At 47.3% G+C, this 24422-nt stretch overlaps 1 protein-coding gene across 1 annotated transcript; it reads right to left on the reverse strand.

The window, feature by feature from the left end:
• Positions 1–5263: 5263 nt before the first annotated feature.
• On the reverse strand, positions 5264–24422 carry LOC140454671 (beta-1,3-galactosyl-O-glycosyl-glycoprotein beta-1,6-N-acetylglucosaminyltransferase 3-like). The gene is made up of 4 exons (XM_072549604.1): positions 24394–24422; positions 21966–22161; positions 20565–21233; positions 5264–5800 (listed from the first exon to the last, which is right to left on the reverse strand). The coding sequence occupies exons 1-4, from the start codon at positions 24420–24422 to the stop codon at positions 5264–5266; spliced, it is 1431 nt and encodes a 476-aa protein (XP_072405705.1).

The following is a 24422-nucleotide window of genomic DNA, read 5'->3' on the forward strand; positions in this document are numbered from 1 at the left end:
GAGGATCCGGATCAGCAGAGGCATGGAGGGCTGAAAGGCCTGTTCCTGTGCTGTAATTTTCTTTGTTCTTTTTTGTTAGCGTGGTTTTGTCAGAGGGACAAAATGCATCACAAGTGTGGTGAAAGTTTTTGAGGAAGTGACCAGGTCTTTGAATGAGAGTAGGGCAATTGTTGTAGTTTATATGGATTTTAGCAAAGCCTTTGACAAGATTATATTCAATTCCCTACAGTATAGAAACAGGCCATGCAGGCCAACAAGTCCACACTCACCCTCCAAAGGTTAATCCATCCGAACCCATTCCCCTACCTTTACCCCTGCCTAATGCACCTATCTCTATGGGCGATTTCGCATGGCCAATTCACCTAACCTGCACACCTTCGGACTGTGGGCGTAAAACAAGCACCCAGAGGAAACCCGCACAGACACAGGGAGAATGTGTAAACTCCACACAGACAGTCACCCAAGTCTGGAATCGAACCCAGGGCCCTGGTGCTGTGAGGCAGCAGTACTAAGCACTGTGTCACTGAACTGTCCCAAAGCCACACATAGGAGATTGACAACTAATGTAAAAACATATGGAATTCAGAATAAATTAGCAAATTGACTCAGTCAGAGGAAGCAGAGGCAAAGCTGAAAGAAGACTGTTAGTGTAATTGGAGACTGGTATCCAGTGGGATCAATTTTGGATCTTTTATTGTTTGTGATATTCGTAAATGATAAGAAAGAGTGTGTATGTGTGTGTGTGTGGTGTATGTGAGTGAGTGTGTGTATGTCTGCATGTGTGTGTTCATGTATGTGGGTGAATGTGTATGTCGTTGGGGGGTGGGAGTGGGGGTGGTTGGGGATACTAAGTAAGTTTGTGATGACACAAATATTGATTGGGTGGTTGGCAGTGAGGAAAATATTCTTAGGCTACAAACAAAAATAGGTAGATTGGTCAAATAGGCAGATCAACGACAGATAAAATTTAATCCTGATAAACCCTGACGTGATACATTTTGCCAGAAGTTGCAAAGCAAGGCAGTACTCAGTGAATGGGAGGACACCCAGGCTGCATAAAGCAACCAAAAGATCTGAAGGTGCTTGTTAGCACATCTCTGAAGGTGGCAGGACTGACTAATAGGGTAGTTAAGAAGGTGCACAGGATATGTGCCTTTACTCGTCAAGACATAGGTTATAAGAGCAGGGAAGTGCTGTTGGACTTTGTTTAAGCCATAGTTGGATCATTGTGTGTAGTTCTACTCACCGCAGCATGGGAAGGATGTGTTTGCATTGGAGGGAGTGCAAAGGAGGTTCAGCAGAATGTTGCTTAGGCTGTAGCAATTTAGCTGTGAAGAGGGAGGCTGGATAAGCTCGGGTTGCTTCACTAACAGAGATCGGAGTATCTATGAAGACCATAGAGAGGGTGAATAGAAAGCAGTTGTTCCCCTTAGTCCAAGGGCCTATAACAGGGTGGTGTAATTTTAAGCTGAAAGGCAGGAGGTTTAAAGGGCACATCAGCAAAATTCTTCCCCCCTAGAGGTTGGTGAGGGACCTGAAATTGAAATCGGAAACCTCAGAAAAGTACTTGGAAGAGCACTTGAAATGTCATAACATTCAAGGCTATGGGCCAAGTACTGGAAAGTGGGACTGTTGTAGATTTAGTGTCATTTTGGTGGGATAAACATGATGGTCCAAAGAGCCTCTTCTGTTCGATGTGATTCTGTCATTTGAGAATTCTGAGGATAAGGATCTGAATTTGTTCCTGTTTTTCTTTGTATGTGTTTTAAGAAAGTATTACCTAATGTGAGTTCGAGCAGTTGTTGTGGTCCGCATCAGCTTTTGGTTCTAAACCAGAGTGCTCATTCACAGATAGAATTTCCTAAATGGGTTGCAAAACTGAATTTAAAAATGTGTTGCTGGAAAAGCGCAGCAGGTCAGGCAGCATCAAAGGAGAAGAAGATTTGATGTTTTGGGCATAAGCCCTTCTTCAGGAATGAGGCTAGTGTGCCAAGCGGGCTGAGATAAAAGGTGGGGGGGAATTTGGTGGAAGGGTGCTGGGAATACGATAGGTGGAAGGAGGTGAGGGTGAGGGTGATAGGCCGGAGAGGGGGTGGGTGCGGAGAGGTCGGGAAGAAGATTGCAGGTCAAGAGGGCGGTGCTGAATCCGGGGGTTGGGACTGAGATAAGGTGCGGGGAGGGAAATGAGGAAGCTGGAGAAATCTACATTCATCCCATGTGGTTGGAGGATTCCTAGGCGGAAGATGAGGCGCTCTTCCTCCCAGGCGTCGTGTGGCCAAGGTCTGGTGATGGAGGAGGCCAAGGACCTGCATGTCCTTCGCGGAGTGGGAGGGGGATTTAAAGTGTTCAGTCACGGGGTGGTTGGGTTGGTTGGTGCGGGTGTCCCAGAGGTGTTCTCTGCAACGTTCCGCAAGTAGGCGGCCTATCTCCCCAATGTTGAGGAGACCACATCGGGTGCAGCGGATACAGTAAATGATGTGTGTGGAGGTGCAGGTGAATTTGCAATGGATATGGAAGGATCCATTGAGGTCTTGGAGGGAAGTGAGGGGGCAGATATGGGCGCAAGTTTTGCACTTCTTGCAGTTGCAGGGGAAGGTGCCGGGAGTGGAGGTTGGGTTGGTGGGGGGTGTGGACCTGACGAGGGAGTTGTGGAGGGAGTGATCTCTCCAGAACGCTGATAGAGGTGGGAGGGAAATATATCCCTGGTGGTGGGGTCTGTTTGGAGGTGGCGGAAATGACGATGTATCCGGAGGTTGGTGGGGTGGAAGGTGAGGACCAGTGGGGTTCTGTCTTGGTGGCGATTGGAGGGACAGGGTTCAAGGATGGAGGTGCGGGAAGTGGAGGAGATGCGGTGTAGAGCATCGTCGACCACATCGGAGGGGAAATTGCGGCCTTTGAAGAAGGAGGCCATTTGGGCTGTTCGGTAGTGGAACTGGTCCTCCTGGGAGCAGATGAGGCGGAGGCGAAGGAATTGGTATTCTTTATACAATCCACCCCGAGACCCTCAATTAGATGTGGACATCATTGCAGTGTTCTGATTTCTGTTCATTAAACAGCCAGAATCATTCTCACTCAGTCCCATTTAGTTCCCATTTCTACAAGTAGATTCTATCTCATTTGTTTTCTTTTTTACTGTTTTCCTTTTTTATCTGCATCCAAATGATATCCAGTGTCACTATTTCCAGTGTTAGTGTCTATAGTTAAAACATCTGACATCGCAATGTCCAGCATTACACTGTCCAATGTCACAGTCTGATCTCAAAGTATCTAGTGATAGTGTCCAGAGTGACAGTGTTGTAACCAGAGTGATAGTGTCCAGAGTTATTGTGCCTGGAGGTACGGTGTCTGGAGTGATACAGAAAAATGAAGCTGAACCAAAACCAACCTCCCGATCACTGGATTTGCAACACAGTGACATTCAACCATTCAATGACCTACAAAATCGTTCAATTGTTCCTGACCAGAATTTACAAATAACAGATCTTGGATGTCAAGTTTATAACTTAATAGATTGTTAATTTCTGTTTATGTCACTATGCAGAACACAGATGATCATAAACCCATGCACCCCCCTCCCCCCCCCCCCCCCCCAATTCGCACACCAGCAGACAATTAAGAGATAAACTTGTTTAAAATTTTAAATTGCCAGTTGATAACAGTTTCAATGATAAATAGTAGGCCATCATGAAATCCTTTATGCTGGGTTGTATTACAGGCACAAGAACTGTACACCATGTTTGAATTTAAAGTCACCAGTCAATGCGAACAAATTCTGCAGAACTGTGGAGACTAATACTCATTCCCGACGACTCACATTCTCATCTCAGATCTTTTAACAAGTTAACAACTGGGGAAATAACTAGACAAAGTCAAACCAAAAAGAAGATCAGACCAGTCCAGCAACTTCCAAAGAAGCACTTCCTCCAAGCCCAAAATCCAGTCAGAGCAAGGTCACTCATGGTTTTTGCTTTCTTTCTCACCATTCTCTGTGGTTACCTGCCTGACAGCATTCCTCTTACTGATTGACCCATTCAATATCCATCCAGCTGTCAGTCCCTGAGCAGAACTACATCTCGGTGCTGAAGCGTCTGCTGTGTTCAGAGAGCAGTAATTCACCTGCATTATCTTTCCTGGCCAGATTCTAACAGCAAACATCAGTCTTTTGGCTCTCCAATTTTTTTTTAAAGAAGAACTAGCCACTGTTCAAAGTTCAATTCTCAATTTGGACTCAGTTCCAAACCAAAATGAGAAAAATAAAAAAATAGTGATGGTCACAACACTGGTCTTGCAGTGTCCAGCTGTGCATGCCCACTCGTGCAGTGTTCCAGGAATGCAGTGTCCACTCGTGCAGTGTTCCAGTAATACAGTGTTTCAGTAATGCAGTGCCCACTTGTGCAGTGCTCCAGTAATGCAATGCCCACTCGTGCAGTGTTCCAGTAATGCAGTGTCCACACGTGCAGTGTTGAGATTATTGGTGGATGTGTCCCTGTGAGACTGGGCACAAGTAACCCCATCGACCTGTGGCCAACCACTTCAACTCCCCCTCCCACGCCACAATGACACTTCCTGCACCACCAAATCCAAGTTATCTGACGACTGGAGGAAGAACACCTCATCTTCTGCCTTGGGACCCTCAACCACATGGCATCAACATTGACATCACTAGTTTCCAAATCTCTCCTCTCCCCCCACCTCATCCCAGATCCAACCCTCCAAGTCGGCTCTCCCCTCTTGACCTGTCCATCTTCCTTCCTAACTATATGTTCGACCTTCCCCACCGACCAATCACAATTACCCCCCCAGCTGGATTTACTGAGCACCTTCCCAGCTACCTTCCCCAAAAGCCCCACCCTCACTCTATTTATCTCTCAACCCCCTTACTCCTCCACATTTGTGATGAAGGGCTTATACCTGAAATATCGGTTCTCCTGCTCCTCGGATGCTGCCTAACCTGCCGTGCTTTTCCAGCACCACACATTTTGACTCTTACAGTGACTAATGTTACAGTGCTAAGTTTCACAGTGCCCAGTGTTACAGTGGATAGTATTAAGGTATCCAATCTCCACAGTGCCCAACACTATAGTGCCCAGCCTCACACTGTCTCGTGTTACAGTGGCCATGTTACAGTATGCAGTCTCACTGTGCCTGGCCTCCACAGCAGCCAGTGTTATAGTATACAGTCTCACAGTGCCTAGTTTCACAGTGCCCAGTCTCTCAGTGTTTCCGATGTCTCACCCACCACCCCTACCACCATCACCGAGGTTTACTCTGTCCCAACCTCTAACCCAGCCCCAGTTTTACCAAGTGTCCTGTTTCGGAGATATTCCTCCATGCACTGTACTGCCGTGTTGTCCATGTTGAGGTCAAACCTATTTGCAAAGAAACATCTCTGACGGACCACCCAATGTAGATCTCCTACCCCATATACACAAACCAAGTGGCGATACCTTCCCGTGCAGGGAGGGTATAGGGCACCCCTCGCAATGTCACCAGCCTCAAAGGACCACTTTACTGCCCGGCCAAGTGTCCTGGTGGCTGCTTGGGTGTACGGGATGGAGCCTGGTACATTGGGCATTCTGTGCAGGGTAGCCCACACATGCTCGTCTGGGCTGTAGGTGTCCTCCGACCACTTGAGGAAGGCCTGGATCTCGGCACTGTCAAACACATGGCCGACAAACTCTCTGGAGGCCATGAAGTAGGCGCTGCCCACGAAGATGGAGGGGCTGATGTTCGGCTGGTCTTTGAGTTGCGCCGTCAAGACGACTTGGTCGAGGGTATCGTGGTGGTATTGCCAACGTTTCTAAAAGGCAAGCGCAAGAGGGAGTGAGAGAGATGAGAAAGCAGAAATGATAGCTTTTCAACTTCACCTATGGCTTTTTCCCTCCCCAACTCCTCTGCACTCTCCTCGCCCCCAGCTCCAGCAAGATCCATGCACACTCCTTCTCTCAGTTACTCACCTTACAGTGGAGAACAAGGCCATTCAGCCCCTCAGGCCTTTCTCACTCCTATTGCCTAGTGCCAGTCACCTGCCAATTTCCCCATATCCCTGCCTCCCAAACCATCTCCCAATGCTCATTCGCTGAGCAAACATAAAACTCATCCTCAAACTCTCCCAGTGGATCTGGCTCCAAAAATACACTTCAAACTGTGCCCTCTGGTCATAAAGATTGAGAGCACCCGAAAAATAGATCCTTCAGCCCATCGTGTCTGCGCTGGCAAAACAGGCTCCTTGCTACTCCAGTCTCATTTTCCAGCACTGAGAACATTGCCTTTCATGCCTCACCAGTGCAATGGAGACACTTTCCTGTGGTCATCAACTCCTGGAGTGGGACTTGAACACAGAGCTTTTGCCTTAGAGAGAAGGACATGGTGTGCAGGGATATAGATCTTTGAAAGTTGCATTGCAGATAGACAGGGTTGTGAAGTAGGTGTTTGATACCTTTACCTTCATTGGTCAGGGCATTGAGTATAGGAGTTGGGATGTAATGTTGCAGCTGTAACAGAGATGGATAGAGCTCTGAAAGATAGTGGAATCAAGGGTTATGGGGATAAGGCAGGAACAGGATACTGATTGTGGATGATGAGCCATGATCATAATGAATGGTGATACTGGCTCGATGGGCTGAATGGCCTACTCCTGCACCTATTGTCCATAAGTAGGAATATCTTTGACTATCTCTGATATGCCTTTGCCATTACCAAGTGTGATCTATTGTCTGTAGAGGACATTGGTGAGGCCACTTTTAAAATACTGCATACAATTCTGGTCGCCCTTCGAAAGAAAGGATGTTGTTAAACTTGAGAGGGTGCAGAAAAGATTTTCCAGGATGTTGCCAAGATTGGAGTGTTTGAGCTACAGTAAGAGGTTGAATAGGCTGGGGCTATTTTCCCTGGAGGGTCAGACGCTGAGGGGTATCCTTACAGACGTTCATAAAATCAGGAGGAGCATGGATCGATGTTGAAATGATCAGCCGGATGATAGTGCACTTCACACAGCTTCCTTTATCACATACATGCAAGAAGACTCAACCAGCCGGGTTAAAGCCCACCCTTGTCTGGAGAGTCTGAAACAGGAAGCTGCAAACACACTTTTACAGACAAATCAGCATTCCCTTTTCACGAATTACATTTTGATTCCAAGCCTTAGCAACACAACTGATCAATCAGATCCTGATCTAGGTACGTGATGTTTAGCATTAGATCATTGACCTTAAACTTCTACAACACCTGTTGAGTGTTGTTTCCGTCTTCCTGCCTTCTCACTTAACGGGAGCCAGTTTCAGTAAGCTAGCTCGCTTACATACGTGCTTGGCTGCACTTTTCTGTTGCTGATCAGAATTGTTTAGCTGACCTCCTTTTCTGTTCTTGCCCCATTTTGATTCCTTCCAGGTCGGCTGTATAGCCAAAGGTCTTTTCCCAAGGGTGGGGGAGTCCAAAACTAGAAGCATAGGTTTAAGTTGAGAGGGGAAAGACCTGAGGGGTTACTTTTTCATGCAGTGGGTGATGTGTACTTGGAATGAGCTACCAAGAGGTGGTGGATGCGGCTGGTACAATGACAATATTTAAAAGGCATCTAGATGTGGACATGAATAGGAATAGGTTAGAGAGATATGTGCCGAAGGCTGGCAAATAGGACTAGGTCAGATTGGGATGACTGGTCAGCGCAGACAGGTTGAACTGAAGGGTCTGTTCCATACTGTATGATGCTGTAACTCCATACTCTCTGGTTATTGAGGTTTAGAGCACCAAAATAATAAGTTGCCCTTCAGCCCATCGTGTCTGCACTGGTCAAAAAGACCAGCTTCGAACTATTCTCATCCCATTTTGTAGCACTTGGCCCATACCCTTGAGTGTCTCACAAAAGCAATGAAGACACCTTCCTATGGCCATCAGCTCCTGGAGTAGGACTTGAATCCAAAGCTCCTCCCTCAGAGTGAAGGACACCACACATTAGATTCTCTACAGTATGGAAACAGGCCATTTGGCCCAACAAGTCCACACCAATCCTCTGAAGAGCAACCCATCCACACCCATTATCCTACCCAATATTTACCCTTGACTAATGTACCCGAACACTACGGGCAATTTAGCACGACAAATCTACCTGGCCTGCACATTTTTGTGGATTGTGGCAGGAAACCAGAGCACCTGGAGGAAACCCAAGCAGACATGGGGAGAATGTGCAAACTCCACACAGACAGTCGCCCAAGGCTGGAATTGAACCCAGGTCTTTGGCGCTGTGAGGCAACAGTGCTAACCACTGAGCCACCGTGCCACCCCTTTCGCAAGACACAAGACACTTTATTTACATTGTGTCAAAAGATATCTTTTATCCTCGGTCCTTGTGGCATCATGCATGGGAGATATGGATCCTTGGTTACCAAGGGGAGGATAGATGGTATGCAGGAATGTGGATGGTGGAACAGGATCAAAAGGGCCAATGGCCTACTCTTGTTCCTTGTATGTATGGGAGCAGATTTTTTTTTCCAACTTACATCGGAACTTGCCATCATCTCATACAAATGTAGTTTAGGCTTCATTTACGTTTCAATTCCTCAGATCTCCCCACCATGCCTCTAACCCAAAAACTTACATCTGAATTCCATTGCACTTGGACAATCGGTGAACAGTGAAGTGTATTTCCTTGTCTTCATTACCGAGTGCTCATCCTGTACCCATTGAATAAACCTCACCCCAATCTCCTTTGTTCCAATGGGAGCATCGTTGACCTTTCCAACTGTGCCATCCAACTTAAACCCTGGCACCATTCTGCGAAATCTCCTCCCTGTCCTGAGGGCCCTCACATCGTTTTATAGTCACCGGAAATGACCACAACAATCCAACTGGGGCTAAACCAATTCGACATGCAGCATAACTCAACCATTTATTGGCATCAATGCCTCTATTTATGAAGCCTTCTGCTTTTCTACCCTCTTATGGCCTCCCCCATCTTCTAATGTTGATGAATGTTTATCGCCAGATCCCTCTAATCCTGTGCACTCTTTCCGATTGTGCCATTACATTTCTATTACCTCTCCACATCCTTCTCCCAAAACATAGCACCTTACACTCTTCTGTATTCACCACTGACTGGATGCTGTCTGTTCATTGTGGTGACTCTGGACAATTCACATCATCCTCACCATTTGCCAATCCTCCAGGTTTATCATTGCCCCGAATATGGGCATTCTGCCACATACTCCAAGATTGATATCACTGACATATTGAATAAAAGCAGTCGTCTATTTAAGGCTGAGATACGGAAACATTTAACTTACAGGATAGTGAAGTTATGGAATTCTGTACCACAGAAAGCTGTGGAGTTTGAGTCATTGAATATATCCAAGAATGCGATTAACAAATATTTAGTTTTCAAAAGCATCAAAGGCATGGGGAGAAAGCGGTAGTATGGCATTGAGATAGAGAATTAGCCATGATCATATAGTATGGTGGGCCTCATTGAGGGCCAAATCATCTTCTCCTGCTCCGGGTCTTGATGTTTATATGTCCCAGCTGTGTGGATCATTCCCACCTACCAACCTACCAACCTCTCGTCCAAAACAAGATCCATGAATCAGGGCTTGTGTTGTCAATTTTGTTGTCCAGCCATTTTTATCTAGTGCCTAGTGAAACACTTCATTGAATCCAGTTCAGACAATATTCTCTGCATTCAAATTCTCAGCTACTTCATCAATGCATGATGCGAGGTTGGAGACTTACCTTTTGAAAACCTGCACTGACTTCGCTTCATTAATTTGATCTAAGGCAGGTTGGTGCGAATTGCAGCCATAACTACCAGCATGAATGTCAAATGCATGATACAAAGTAAACTAGGATCCATGCGGTGTGAGCCTCGGAGACCCAGGTTCAAGTCGCTTCTGCTCCAGAGTTGTGCGATAACATCTTTGAACAGTTTCATCAGTAAATGTAAGACCATTAACAAGGCAGGATAGGAGTCGGCCATTTGGTCCCTCAAGCCAGCTTCACGAGGATCATGGCTGATTCAACATTCCTCAAGTCCATGTTCTTGCCGTATCCCAGTAACGCTTAATTCCTCAACTGAGCAAGAATCTGAGCCTTAAATATATACAAGGACAGCTCTCTGTGGCTAGGAATTCCAAAGATTCACAACCTTCTCAGAGAGGAAATTCCACCTCATCTCAATCTTAAACTGGTGCCCCTTTATTCTGAGACAATAACCCCCCCCCGGATTTGGACTCTCCCATGAGGAGAACCATCCTTTCAACATTTACCCAGTCAAGCCCCTTAATCCTGTCCATTTCAATGGGGTCACCTCTCATTCTTCTAAACTCCAGTGAGTAGAATCCTGTTTAGCCTTTTGTTTTTAAGACAATCCCTCCATAATGGGGCCATCCCACTGAACATTCTCTTAACTTCCTCAAATGAAACAACATGTTTTCTTAAATATGGTGACCAGAAGTGCTCACAGTACTCCGGATGTGCTCTCACAAGCACCTTGCACAGTTGCAGTAAGACTGCCTGACTTTTATACTCCAACCCCCCTTCAAATAAGGGCAAACATTCCACTTCAGTTCGAAAGAAAGGTCACCAGACTCGAAACATTGACTCTGTTTTCTCTCCATGAATGCTACCCGACCTGCTGAGTCTCTCCAGAAATTTCTGTTTTTGTCCAACATTCCATTAGTCTTCCCAATTACCTGCTGCCCTCGTGTGCAAGCTTTCCACGTTTCATTCACTAGTTCCCCTGAGTCCCTTTGTGTTGCAGCTTTCTGAAGCTTTCTCCATTTAAATAATATTCTATTCTTTTGATTTCCCTTCCAAATGAACAACTTCACATTTTCCCACATTGCACTCCATTTGCCAACATTTTTGCCAACTTAACCGATCAATATCTGACTGTAAAGCACATAAGACAACATTTTTTACTGTAACTCGATTATACATGACAGTAATATATCAGCAAGGTTTGAGAAGGTTTGTAGTTCAGGTTGAGGTTTTAGATGTAGGTTTGCTCGCTGAGTTGGAAGGTTCGCTGAAGATATTGCCTAGTATGGTGACAAAACATCTCAAAATGAACCTTCCAGCTTAACGAGCAAACCTACATCCAGAGTAATATTTCAAGTCAACCTCAGAGTACAACGGGATCTTGATCAGCTGGGATAATAGGCCGAGGAGTGCCAGATGGAGTTTAATGTCGATTAAATGTGAGGTGCTCCATTTTGGAAAGGCAAATCAGGGCAGGAATAATACACTTCATGGAAAAGTCTGGGGAGTGATGATGAAACAAGGGATCGTGGAATGCAGATTCATAGTTTCTTGAAAAAGGAGACGCAGATAGACAGGGTAGTGAAGAAGTCGATTGCTACACTTGCCATTATTGGTCAGTGCGTTGTATGTAGGAGTTGGGAGGTCATGCTGTGGCTGAACAGGACATTGGTTTGGCAATTTCTGGAATACAGCATGCAATTCTGGTCTCCCTGCTATAGGAAGGATGTTGTGAAACTTGAAAAGGTTCAGAAAAGATTTACAAGATGTTGCCAGAGCTGAATGTGGAAATGCAGGAGATTGGTACTAGATGTAGAATAATTACAGACACGATGGACTGAATGACATCCTTCCGCAAGAATTCTTTAATTCTGTGACTGGCGCAGAGGAAGATTAACTTCAAGGTTCATGTTATCAGGAGGGACACCAAAGCCCTTAGCTGAGTGGTCAGAAAACTCCTTACTCTTTATTTGAACTAAGGCATAACCTGTCTCCACCAATATCATAGCATAAGTCAGCCATTCGTCCCTTCAAGTCTGCTCCACCATTCAAGAAGATCACTGCTCTTCTGGTTGCAATTTCAATTCCACATTTCTATCGTTTGCCCCGGGTCCTTATCTTTTTTTTAAAAAAAGGTCACCTTGCTCATCCTTTCATAACTTCATCAACTCAGCCTTCACAACTTCGTACAGAAAAGATTTACACAGTGCAACAGCCCTCTCAGGGGAAAATAATTCTGCAAGGCATTGGTGAGGCCACTTTTGGAGTATTGGATAAATTTGTGATCGCCCTGCTGTTAGAAGGGTGTTGTTAAACTGCAAAGGATGCAGAATAGATTTACAAAGATGTTGCCAGGACTGCAGTTATAAGGAGAGGCTAGATAGGCTAGGACTTTTCTCACTGGAGTATTGGAGGGTGAAGGGTGACCATATTGAAGTTTATAAAATTGTGGGGGAAATCAATAAAAGTGAATAGCCCCAGGATGGGGGAGTCCAAACCCAGAGGGCATAGGTTTAAGGTGAGACCTGAGGGTGGTGCAAATACGGAGCAAGTTGCCAAAAAGAATTGTTGTAGTGGGTACAACCACAAGATTTAACAGACGACATAAATAGGACAGGTTTAGAGGGATATGGACCAAATACAGGATAAGGGGACTAGTTCCAATTAGGATACCTGGTTGGCATGGATGAGTTGGATGAAAGGGTATGTTTTGGTGCTGTAGGACTCTGACGATATCTTATTCTACAGAACACCTTGTCAAACCTACAAGAGAAAGCAATGTCCCAGCAACCACCTTACCATGTCCCCTCAGAGAAACTTATACATTTCAAAACGATCTCTCAGATTTCCAAACTTAAATGTGTAAAAGCCAATTTGTTCAACCTTCCTTCATAAGATAAACCCTTCATCCCTGGGAAAAAGGCAGGTGAAACTTGCTGTCAATGTAATTATTTTATGTTTTAAATGAGAGAAAAATGTACAGTCTAATTCTGATGTGGTCTCATCAAGGCCTTGTATGGCACTCTCTCCACCCCTCTGGCCTGGAAACGGACTCTACATTTTGAAGAAAAATGTCTGTGCTAATGGACCTGGACGAGAAAGGACTCTGTTTGTTGGTAATTAACTATCATATGGTGTGTTGGGCTTATCACCTGCACTGTCTTGCATGTCCCTGGGTCTGGCAGGTCTTACTGTGAGCTGGGAGGCTCGTGGGCCGTCCTGAAAGCTGTCACCCTGAGAGCCGGAGGGTGGGTAGGCCATCCTGCAAACCTGAAGGTTGGTAGGCTGTCCCGAAAGCCGGAGGGTGGGTAGGCCACCCTGATGACAGTCTCCCCGAGAGCTAGATGGTGGGTAGACCGTTCTGAGCACTATTGTCCCGAAAAGGGGTAATCGGGACGGGCTGTCCTAGAGGTGGTCGAAAGCTGTGTCAGAGCAGCCGAGAGCCAGAAAGCGCGTAGGGGCGGGCTGAGATCCAGAAGGCTTGTGGGCTGCCCTGCACGCTGTCGTCCAAGGGAAGGGGGGGGGCTGTCCTAGAGGTGGCCGAAAGGTGTGCCAGGATAGCCCACTGGCCAGATGGCCCATCGGGGTGGGTGAGAGCCCAATGGTACGTAGGGGCAGACCAAGAGCTAGAAGGTGGGTAGCCGTCCTCAGCGCTGTCACCCCAGGTGGGTACTGGGGCGGGCAGTCCTAGAGGTGGTTGAAAGGTGTGTCAGGGTGGACCGAGAGCCGGAAGGTGTGTAGGGGCAGGCTGCCTGAGAGTGGTCGGAAGTTGGGAGGGATGGGGGCTTGCTGGGTCTGTATTATCTGCACTTTTTAACATAACAGGATTGTCTTATGCATAAATGTCATTGTTGCTGTCTTTTCATATTTGAAACTGGGATTTGTGGTTTGTCCTCAATTCCATGTAAACTGGTTGAACGGTAAGGTTTGGGGCCTAGCTTTGCTGCTCCTCTCCCTTGTAAATTTGCTGATGTATGCAGCTGTAAATGTTAACTGTTGTGCAGTAACCTCTTTTTTGTACTTGTTTAATAAAATAAATAGGGGAATGCTCCTCTCCCTTGTAAAATTTCTATCTCTTGTATACAGTTGTAAATGTTAACTGTTTTTGTAAATTGTTTTGTAACTGTTTAATAAAATTTATAAACAGGAGATTCAGAGGTCTTCTTGATTTCGGGGACTGACTCTGTGCTGGCTGGGTCACAGTCAGTGTGTTACTGTTGGTTTCTGCTTGGTTTTTGTATGGGGGAAACCTGATTACTGAACTGGCTGAATTATTTAGCCAGTTTGTTAACTGGCATTCCTTTAGGGAGGACTGATTGTTAAACTCCTGATGCACATACTGTGTTTCAGGTGTAACTAAGTTCTCATTAGGGGATTGTTGTTTCACTGACTGGTTATAGTCCGTGTGTTACTCTTTTCTTCACTTTTGAGAAAAGGATAATGTTAATTTTGTGGTAGGGCTTAGTCCTTGTACTCCAGTTTTCTTTGTTTTTTGTATGTGTCCTCATTGTTTGGACTGAACCCTTGTGGAAGACATACATTTTACCAGAGGACCTGTTCCTATGGGGAGGCCCAGCCCTGAGCCTGGGCTTCTGAAGATTGAACACATGTGTGCGTGCTGGAAGGTGAGCACTTGCTGTATCCTGGAGTTTGGGAGAAGACCTTCCCTTCAGGAGTGGACCAAAACCCCTGTGAGTTAACCACCTTTACAATGTACTGTGTTCCTGTGAGTGGGCCTGGCTCTCCAAGGATGTGCCAGGACTCCATGGAGACTGAACACCTGTGTGCTGTGGGGTGTGCATTTGCTGCCTTTGGGAGTGGACTCTGCCCTTGGTTGTAGACCTTGTTTTTAGCAGTGGACTCTATTTCTGACAACACATGTTGTAAACTGGAGTGGACTCTGTTCCTGAGAACTCTATTTTTTTGAAGACTCTATATTTAGTCTCTGTGTACCAGAAAGGACTCCATTTTTTCACAATTAACTCTATTGTGTTTCTTGTTGGGCTTATCACCTGCACTGTCTTGTGTGTCCCTGGGTCTGGCAGGCCTTACTGTGAGCTGGGACGTTCATGGGTCGTCCTGAAAGCTGTCACCCCGAGAACCAGAGGGTGGGTAGGCCACCCTGATGCCAGTTGCCCCGAGAGCCAGTAGATGGGGAGGCCATTCTGAGCGCAGTCGTCCTGAGAAGGGGTAATCTGGATGGGCTGTCCTACAGGTGGTCGGAAGATGTCTCAGAGCAGCCAAGAGCCAGAAGGCGCATAGGGACAGGCTGAGATCCGGAAGGCTTGTGGGCTACCCTGCACGCTGTCGTCCCAGGGAAGGGGATGGGCTGTCCTAGAGGTGATGGAAGGTGTGTCGGGGTAGTCCACTGGCCGGACGGTGCATTGGGGTGATGAGAGCCCAATGGTAAGTAGGGGCAGACAGAGAGCCAAAAGCAGTCCTCAGCGCTGCCGCCCCGGGCGGGTAACGGGGCAGGCTGTCCTAGAGGTGGTCGAAAGGTGTGTCATGGCAGATCGAGAGCCGGAAGGTATATAGGGGCGGGCTGCCTTAGAGCGGCCGGAAGGTGGGAGGGATTGGGGTGGGTGGGGTGGGAAGACTTGCTGTTTTTTTGGGGGTCTGTATTGTATGCACTGTTTCTTACACAAGTGGACTGTCTTATATGTATGAATGTCATTGTTACTGTTTGTAATGATTGAAACTGGGGTTTGAGGTTTGTCTTCATTTCCCTGAAAACCGGTTGAATGTCAGGGTTTGGGGCTTGGCTTTGTCATTCCCCTCCCTTGTAAAATTGCTGTTTCTCTGTATACAGCTGTAAATGTAATTGTTTGTATAAACTGTGAATTGTTTAATAAAATATAAATAAACAGGACTATCTGTTTCCTTTCTTCCTGGTGATGGAATATAAATTGTGAGGAGCAATTATTAATGTTGTCTGCGAAAATCACAAAGCTGAATCATGAAAGAGGAAGGGGAGTGTAGGTTAAGCTGGATATACTTGTACAAACAGTTATAAGCATCTGTTTCCCGCTTCTGCAAAAACAAAAACCACAATCAAGAGGTCATAAGGCTCAGTGTGGATGAAGAATGAGAGGAAATGTTGCTTTAGCAAGCAAGGAAGCAGATGGCACTGAAGGAAGATATACGCTAACAGTAGACTACAGAGGGATGTGGTGAAATGGCGAAGCAAAACCTGTACTGTTACGCACAAGGCCAGATAAGGCAAGAGATAAACAAGAGGAATGGGCGCTGGGTTTAGAGTAGTGGGAGGAGGGAAAGGGAAATGAATTGTATCAAGGTTTTGTACTGTGTGCCTACCTTGTAGACATCACTCTTGCAAGAGTATATCAGATGATACTGCTGCTGCAGATCTTGTCTTGGACTGAAATTATTGAAGTGAGTGAGTTCTATTTCCCACATAAATTAAGATTCACACACTTGTCAGATGCAGTGAAAAACACCTACACACTTGACATGGGTACGAGGGAAAAATAAGCATGACTGCTGTCGGGTGGAAGTGGAAGAAAAATAAACAGGCATGTCAGGGGATCTGCTCACTGAGAGCTGGCTCGAGGGGAGCTGGATCAGCATATGAAGGACTCTTCAATCCTCTTGAGGAGACTGACTTCAAAACAGCCTCAGTGTGTCTTATGTGCTGCTGTTGGTGTCTTCCTACTGAGGAGGAGTTTATTTTTAATTTTTTTTCATGGTTTGTTGTGATTGTTTTCTGGGGTTTCTTTCTGCTTATTTCTGTTAATTTGAAGCTGTGCTCAGCTGCACAGGCAGCTACTACCACCACTGCTGCTACAGTCTGGGCCTGCTCCTCCGACTGAAGCCTGGACCGCGCCTGCACCCCTGCTGCTGCTGCCTGGGCCTACCTACACCTGGGGACGACTTCGACTGCTACTCCTGAGGCTGCTTCTGAAAAAAAATAAACAAGACGATCAGATGTTCTGTTCACTCTGAGCTGGCTCTGAGGAAGCTGCATCCGTGTCAAGGACTCCATGTGTAAACAAAATGGTGAGTTGGTGACTGGACAATGGTCTCTGGGAAGTTATTCTTGATGTCGGGGTTTCCTGCTCCTCGGATGCTGCCTGACCTGCTATGCTCTTCCAACACTGTTCTAACCTTGACTGTAATCTCCAGCATCTGCAGTACCCACTAACAGTCATAGAGATGTACAGCATGGAAACAGATCCTTCGGTCTGACCAGATATCCTGACCCAATCCAGTTCCACCTGCCAGCACCCGGCCCATATCCCTCCAAACCCTTCCTCTTCATATACCCATCCAAATGCCTCTTAAATGTTGCAATTGTACCAGCCTCCACCACATCCTCTGGCAGCTCATTCCAAACGCGTACCACACTCTCCATGAAAATGTTGCCCCTCAGGTCTCTTTTATATCTTTTCCCTCTCACCCGAAACCTATGTCCTCTCGTTCTGTACTCCCCGACCCCAGGGAAAAGACTTTGTCTATTTATCCTATCCATGCCCCTCATAATTTTGTAAACGTCTATAAGGTTACCCCTCAGCCTCCAACATTCCAGGGAAAACCACCTCAGCCTGTTCCACCTCTCCCTATAGCTCAAATCCTCCAACCCTGGCAATATCCTTGTAAATCATTTTGGAATCCTTTCAAGTTTCACAACATCTTTCCAATAGGAAAGAGACCAGAATTGCACGCAATATTACAACAGTGGCCTTACCAATGTCCTGTACAGCCGCAACATGACCTCCCAACTCCTGTACTCCATATTCTGATCAATAAAGGAGCGTATACCAAACATTGCCTTCACTAACCTATCTACCTGTGACTCTGCTTTCAAGGAGCTATGAACCTGCACTCCAAGGTCTCTGTTCAGCAACACTCCCAAGGACCTTACCATTAAGTGTATACGTCCTGCTAAGATTTGCTTTCCCAAAATGCAGCACCTCGCATTTATCTGAATTAAACTCCATCTGCCACTTCTCAGCCCATTGGCCCATCTGGTCCAGATCCTGTTGTAATCTGAGGTAACCCTCTTTGCTGTCCACTACACCTTCAATTTTGGTGTCAACTGCAAACTTACTAACTGTACCTCTTACGCTCGCATCCAAATCATTTATGTAAATGACAAAAAGTAGAGGGCCCAGCACCGATTCTTATGGCACTCCACTGGTCACAGGTCTCCAGTCTGAAAAACAATCCTCCATCACCACCCTCTGTCTTCTACCTTTTGAGCCAGTTCTGTTTCCAAAAGGCTAGTTCTCCCTATATTCCATGAGATCCAACCTTGCTAATCAGTCTCCCATGGGGAACCTTGTTGAATACCTCACTGAAATCCATGTAGATCACATTTACCGCTCTGCCCTCATCAATCCTCTTTATTACTTCAAAAAACTCAATCAAGTTTGTGAGACTATTTCACTATCAACCTAAGAATAATCCTTTCCATGCTCTGAACCAAACTTACATTCTTTTTTGTTCACTCTTATCTCTTCAGGGGTTGCCATAAGCACCCACATAGGCCCCAACTATGCCTGCCTCTTCATCCATCAGCACCATTCCCCACCTTTTCCTCCACTACATTGATGACTGGATTGGCACTACCTCGTATTTGCATGAGGTGGTTGAAAAGTTCATTAATTCTAATTCTACCATCACCTTCCAACCTGACCTCAAATTCACCCGGACAATCTCGGACACCTTTAGATTAGCTTACCTACAGTGTAGAAACAGGCCCTTCGGCCCAACAAGTCTACACTGACCCTCCGAAGAGTAACCCACCCAGACCTATTTCCCTCTGACTATTGTACCTAACACTATGGGCAATTTAGCATGGCCAATTCACCTGACCTGCACATCTTTGGACTGTGGGAGGAAACCGGAGCACTCGGAGGAAACCCACGCAGACACGGGGAGAATGTGCAAACTCCACACAGACAGTCATCCAAGGCTGGAATCGAACCTGGGACCCTGGTGCTGTGAGGCAGCAGTGCTTACCACTGAGCCACCTCCTTCCCCTTCCTGGACCTCTCCATCTCCATCTCTGGCAACCGACTAACCGCAGACATCTACGACGAACCCACCAACTCCCACAGCTACCTGGAATACACCTCCTCCCACCCTACCCCTGTAAAAACACTATCCCTTATTCCCAATTTCTCTGCCTCTGCTGCATCTGTTCCCAGGAGGACCAATTCCACCACAGAACATCTCAGATGGTGTCCTACCTCCAAAAACTACAATTTCCTCTCCCACATGGTTGACAATGCCCTCCAGTGCATCTGCTCCATTTTCTGTACCTTCACCCTTGAACCACACCCCTCCCAACGCAACAGGGACAGAACCCCTTGGTCCTCACCTTCTACCCCACCAACATCCGGATACATTGCATTATCCTCCACCACTTCTGCCACTTACAAACAGACTGCACCATTAGGGACATATTTCCCTCTGCAGTCCATCTGCATTTCAGAGACTATTCCCTCTGCAACTGCCTTGTCAGATCCACACCCCTCAACAACCCACCTTCCCTGGCCTCTGAAAAGTGCAAAACCTGCACCCACACCTCCCCCCCTCACCTCCGTCCAAGGCTCCAAAGGATCCTTCCACATCTGACAAATATACTTGTACCTCCACCAATGTCATCTACTGCATCATTGCACCCAATGTGGTGTCCTCTACATCGGGGAGACAGAACTCTTACATGCGGATTGTTTCAGAGAACATCTCTGGGACACCCACACCAACCAACCCCACCACCCCGTGGCGGAACACTAACTCCCCCTCCCACCAAGGGAATGCAGGTCCTGATGCCTGGATATTCCACCTTGGAACCCTGATCCGTCTGGTTGCAATGTTGATTTCACTAGTTTCATCATTTCCCCACCCCACCTTATCACAGTCCCAAGCCTCCAACTTAGCACCACCCTCCTGACTGGGCCATCTTCCTTCCCACCTGTCCACTTGACCTTCCACAACCCCCCCCCACCCCACCCCCCACCCCACCGATACCTTCATCTATCACATTCCCAGCTACCTTCCACCCCCAGCCCCACACCCATCCCACTTATCTCTCGGCCCCCTGGTCCACAAACCTCATTCCTGATGAAGGGCTTATGTCCGAAACATTGATTCTTCAGATGCTGCCTGACCCGCTGTGCTTTTCCAGTGCCACACTCTTGACTCTGATCTCCAGTATCTGTAGTCCTCACTTTCTCCTACACTCTTAACCTACCTACATTCCTGTATACTCTTGTAATCAGTCTATATCCCTCCTTATCCCAGGCTCAGCCTCCTCTTTCTACCCCATCCCTTTCACCTGACCATGTTCCCTTCCACCCATCTGCTCCACCCTACCCACTGTCCAATCACAGCCACCTTCTCCCTGCATCCACCAATCGCCATCCCACCTACCTTTCCCCAGCCCCACAACCCCATTCTGCAGCCCCTTCCTCGCCCCGGGTTCTGATGCAAGTTTCCGACCTGAAACGTCAATTGCCCTTCTATTCTGTTTGCAGCTCAACTCTCCAACTCCTCCTATATTCCTTTGTACATTCTGAACCTCCCTCCATGCAATTGAACTGTTCTAACAACCCTGTCTCTCTTTGTTACAGAGGGAGAGAGAGGAGTTACTGACGGAGAGGGATAAGTTAGTGGAGGAGAGGGATTTCAAAAGGGAGAGGGGTTATAGAGGGAGAGGGGTTACAAAGGGGTTACCCTTCCGTAACCCCTTTGTAACAGGCAGGAGTGAAGAACTGGAGGGGGGAGAGAGAGGGAGGGAGGATGGAAAACACTTGGATGGAGAGAGGCCCAGCAGACAGGAAGGCGGTTACCTTTTTGAACCCTGGTGCAGGATCTGACTCAATCACGTTGAAGCCGTTCAGAGCTCTGAGGCTGCGGACTATCTCCCGGTTGGTCTTCAGGGGGAAGTCTTGGCCACACACGTCGATGAAGTACCTCCAGGGGACAGGGCTCTCCAGCAGCTCCTTCATGCAGTTGAGATCTGCCTGAACTCTGCTCCAGCCAGCATAGGTGACCCACTCCAGCTTGGCTGCGACAAAGACATTGTGGATACACGACGCGATGGCCCGAACGGCCGCATGAAATTGACTCGGGGATTTGCGGTCCACGTGGATACAGTAGACATTCTGTGGGGTGTAAATGCTCCGTAGAAGCCTCTCGAACATCTCAATGCTCTGGTGGATGACCATGGAGTAAGCCAAGGGGAAGTCTTCCTCCTCAGGGCTCAGGGGGACAGTGATATACTTGCGGGCCCTCACAAACGATCTGCAATTTCGGGTCATGTTCAGATAATCTCCCTCAGTGATGGCTTGGTGCTTGAGGGAGACAGTAATGGAGTTGAGGAGGGCTCTTTCCACCTCCTGCCTGTCCCCCTGGATGATCTGCCAGCAGGTGGAGTTCTCCTCGTCCAGGAGGAGGGGTTCCTGCATTGGACTGGCGCCTGGTTTCACCAGCCTGAGGGTCAGCCGGCCCCCTCCTCTCTGGAGCAGCAGCCATTGGCACAACAAGACCACACTGAGCACACACAGCGCTGATCTGAGGCACGACCAGTGGGCACAACGCTGGCTCAGCTTGGGCACAGCGCTTTCCAGAGGGCAGTGTCCCCAGCCTACAGGCGATAGGCAAATGCAGAATGGATGCTCTCTGTGCTGGGCAGCACTGCCTCCACAAGGCTGTGGGGAAGGAGTGACTGCAATTTGCTGGAGAGGTCGCCCCAGCCAGTCCCCTCTCCTTGTTAGACTCTTGTCTTTCCTATTCCCCAAGATTCAACGAATGACTCCGACTTTCACTCCCTCTCTCCCTGGAACTGCTCTCCCTCTGGAATTCCTCTCCCACTTTAACACCTCTCCCTCTCTCCGTTAGCCCTTTGTAATCCCTTTCCCTCTATAACTCCTCTCCCTTTGTAATCCCTCTCCTCCACTAACTCATCCCTCTCCCTCAGTAACTCCTCTCGCTCCCTCTGTATCTCCTCTCTCCCTCTGTAACTCCTCTATCTCTTTCCTCTCTCTCTGTAACTCCTCTCTCACACACACACACATTAACTCCTCTCTCTCTTTCTCTGTCCCTCAGTAACTCCCCTCCTCCCTCTCTCGGTAACTCCTCTCTCTCACACACACACAGTAACTCCTCCCTCTCTGTCCCTCAGTAACTCCTCTCTCCCTCTCTCGGTAACTCCTCTCCCTCTCTCTGTCTCTCTCAGTAACTCCTCCCACCCTCCTCTGGATGACACCCAGCCAATGTTCCGTTGTTTCTCTCTCGGAGTCCGGGCTCCCCTCGCTCCCGATTGCCTGCCTGGCTACAGGCGTTTCCTTCCCCGGTCTCTGCTTCTCTCCGGCCGTTCCTGGACTGGTGTCGCCCGGATGGAGTAAACGAGAGGATCGCGATGGTGTACAGTCTGGATCGGAGAACCTACAACCAGAGAGAACACAGAGCCAGCCAAGTCCAATAACCCACGCCCCAGCCTGGGCTGAGATGCTCTTTCAGGAAGGAACCTGTGGGAGGGGTAACCCTTGGATGAAGAGAGGACCAGGAGACGGGAAGGACCTGTTTGTACTGTGACTCTTAACTGCCCTCTGGGCTATTCGGGATGGCCAATAAACACTGGCCTGGCCAATGGTGCCACCATCCCATGAATTTATTTGAAGAAAAAGTGACAATAGTAAGTCAAATTAAATCAAACTTCACCACCCGTCATCTCTCTCTCTCTCTCTCTCTCTCTTTCTCTGATGCGAAATTGGAATTATGGTGATTTGACCGTTCATAATAAAGCTGTGAATCTGAGCACAGCAAGTTGATATGGATCCAAAAAAAAATCCCCTGGCCGAGAGTGGCTCAGAGGTTAGCATTGCTGGAGCACAGTGCCAGGAACCAGAGTTTGATTCCAGCCTTGGGTGGCTGTGTGGAGTTTTGCATGTTGTCTGCTTGGGTACCCTTCGGGTGCTCTGATTTCAAAAATGTTCAGGTTAGGTGGATTGGCCATGCTGAATTGCCCATAATGTCCGGGGATGTGCAGGCTCGGTGGGTTACCATAGCCACACACACACACACACACTCCTGCAGGTTAAGCAATGCTCAATCTAATGCAACATCCTGGTGGTTCTCCTTTGCACCCCCTCCAGTACAATCACATCCTTCCTATCATGCGGTGACCAGAACTGCACACAGTATTCCAGCTGTGGTCTCACCAAAATCCTGTAAAGCTCCAACATGACACCTCCCTGCTCATGTATTCAGTGGCTTTGATCCTTCTTAATTCCCTTACCTGCCTATCCTGCTGCCTTCACGGATGGCTGGAACACACAAACCAGGATCCGTCTAATCTTCTGTGCTTGCCAGGGTCCTCCTATTTAACATGTACTCCCTTGCCATGTTAGTCCTCCAGAAATGCATGTCACAGAAATTTGGGCATTCAGTAGCACAGAATAGAGAAAAAAAAATGACTGGCATCAAGAGATGGCATCTTTTAAACATTGTAACTGTGCCCACATACATTACTTCATCTGGAAGTTCATTCCATCACAAACCACTCTAGGGAAAAAAGAGTCGCTCCTCAATTTTTAAATCTTTTTCCTCTGACCTTCCAAACATGGCCCTGAGTCTGAACTCCCCCACACTAGGGAAAAGACCCTTGTCATTCACCTTATCAATCACTGTCATGATTTTATAAACCTCAGCAAGGTCACCCCTCAATTTCCTATGCTGCAGTGAAAAACACATACAGTTCTGATGTGGATCCTTCAGAGAGGGGACAAAAAATGTTTACCAGGACGTTGCCTGGATTGGGGGATCTTACCTGTGAAGAAAGATTGGATAGACTGGGTTTGTGTTCACTGGAATGCAGGAGGTTGAGGGGTGACCTTATAGAAGTTTATAAGATTGTGAATGGCATGGATAGGGTGGAAAGTATGAGGCCTTTGCTCTGGGTGGAAGAGTCAGTTACTTGGGGACACAGGTTCAAGGTGGAGGGGTCAGGGGGGTGTTTAAAAGAGATATGTGAGGCATGTTTATCATGGGGAAAGGGTGGTGAGTTCATGGAACACACTGCCAGAACAGACAATGGAAGCAGACACAATTGGAGTTTTCAAGAAGCATCCAGCAGCAGGCATGAATAGGAAGGGAACAGGGGAATACGGATCCTGTAAGTGAAGACAGTTTTAATATGGAAGGCAAAATGTGTCAGTGCAGGCTTGGAGGGTTGAAGGGCCTGTTCCTGTGCTGTAATGTTCTTTGTAAAATGTCCCCAGCCTCTCCAGTCTATTTTTATATCTCAAACCCTGCACTCCTGGCATCATCCTGGTCAATCTTTTCTGAACCGTCTCCATTTTAATAATATCCTTCCTACAGCAGCGTGAGCAGAACAGGACACAGTCTTCCAGAACTGGTCTTACCAACTTCCTGTCCAACCTCAGCACACCATCCCAACTCCAATATTCAGAGAGCTGAACAATGAAGGTCATCACACTCCAGCAGGTATTGTTTCACCCTGACTCCCCTTGTAACTGTCCACATCTCGCTGGAACACTGATGTGAAACATCTTGGCTCTTTGACTGATTCAACCAAGTCTCATTTCCTACTGTTCTTGTGTATCCCTCAGAACAGGAATGTAATGTGCATTCCCATGGAACATCACAACGACATACTTGTTTGTGGATTCACATGAGGTGGGCAT

Source organism: Chiloscyllium punctatum, chromosome 29, assembly GCF_047496795.1.
Source record: "Chiloscyllium punctatum isolate Juve2018m chromosome 29, sChiPun1.3, whole genome shotgun sequence".
Lineage (NCBI taxonomy): Eukaryota > Metazoa > Chordata > Chondrichthyes > Orectolobiformes > Hemiscylliidae > Chiloscyllium > Chiloscyllium punctatum.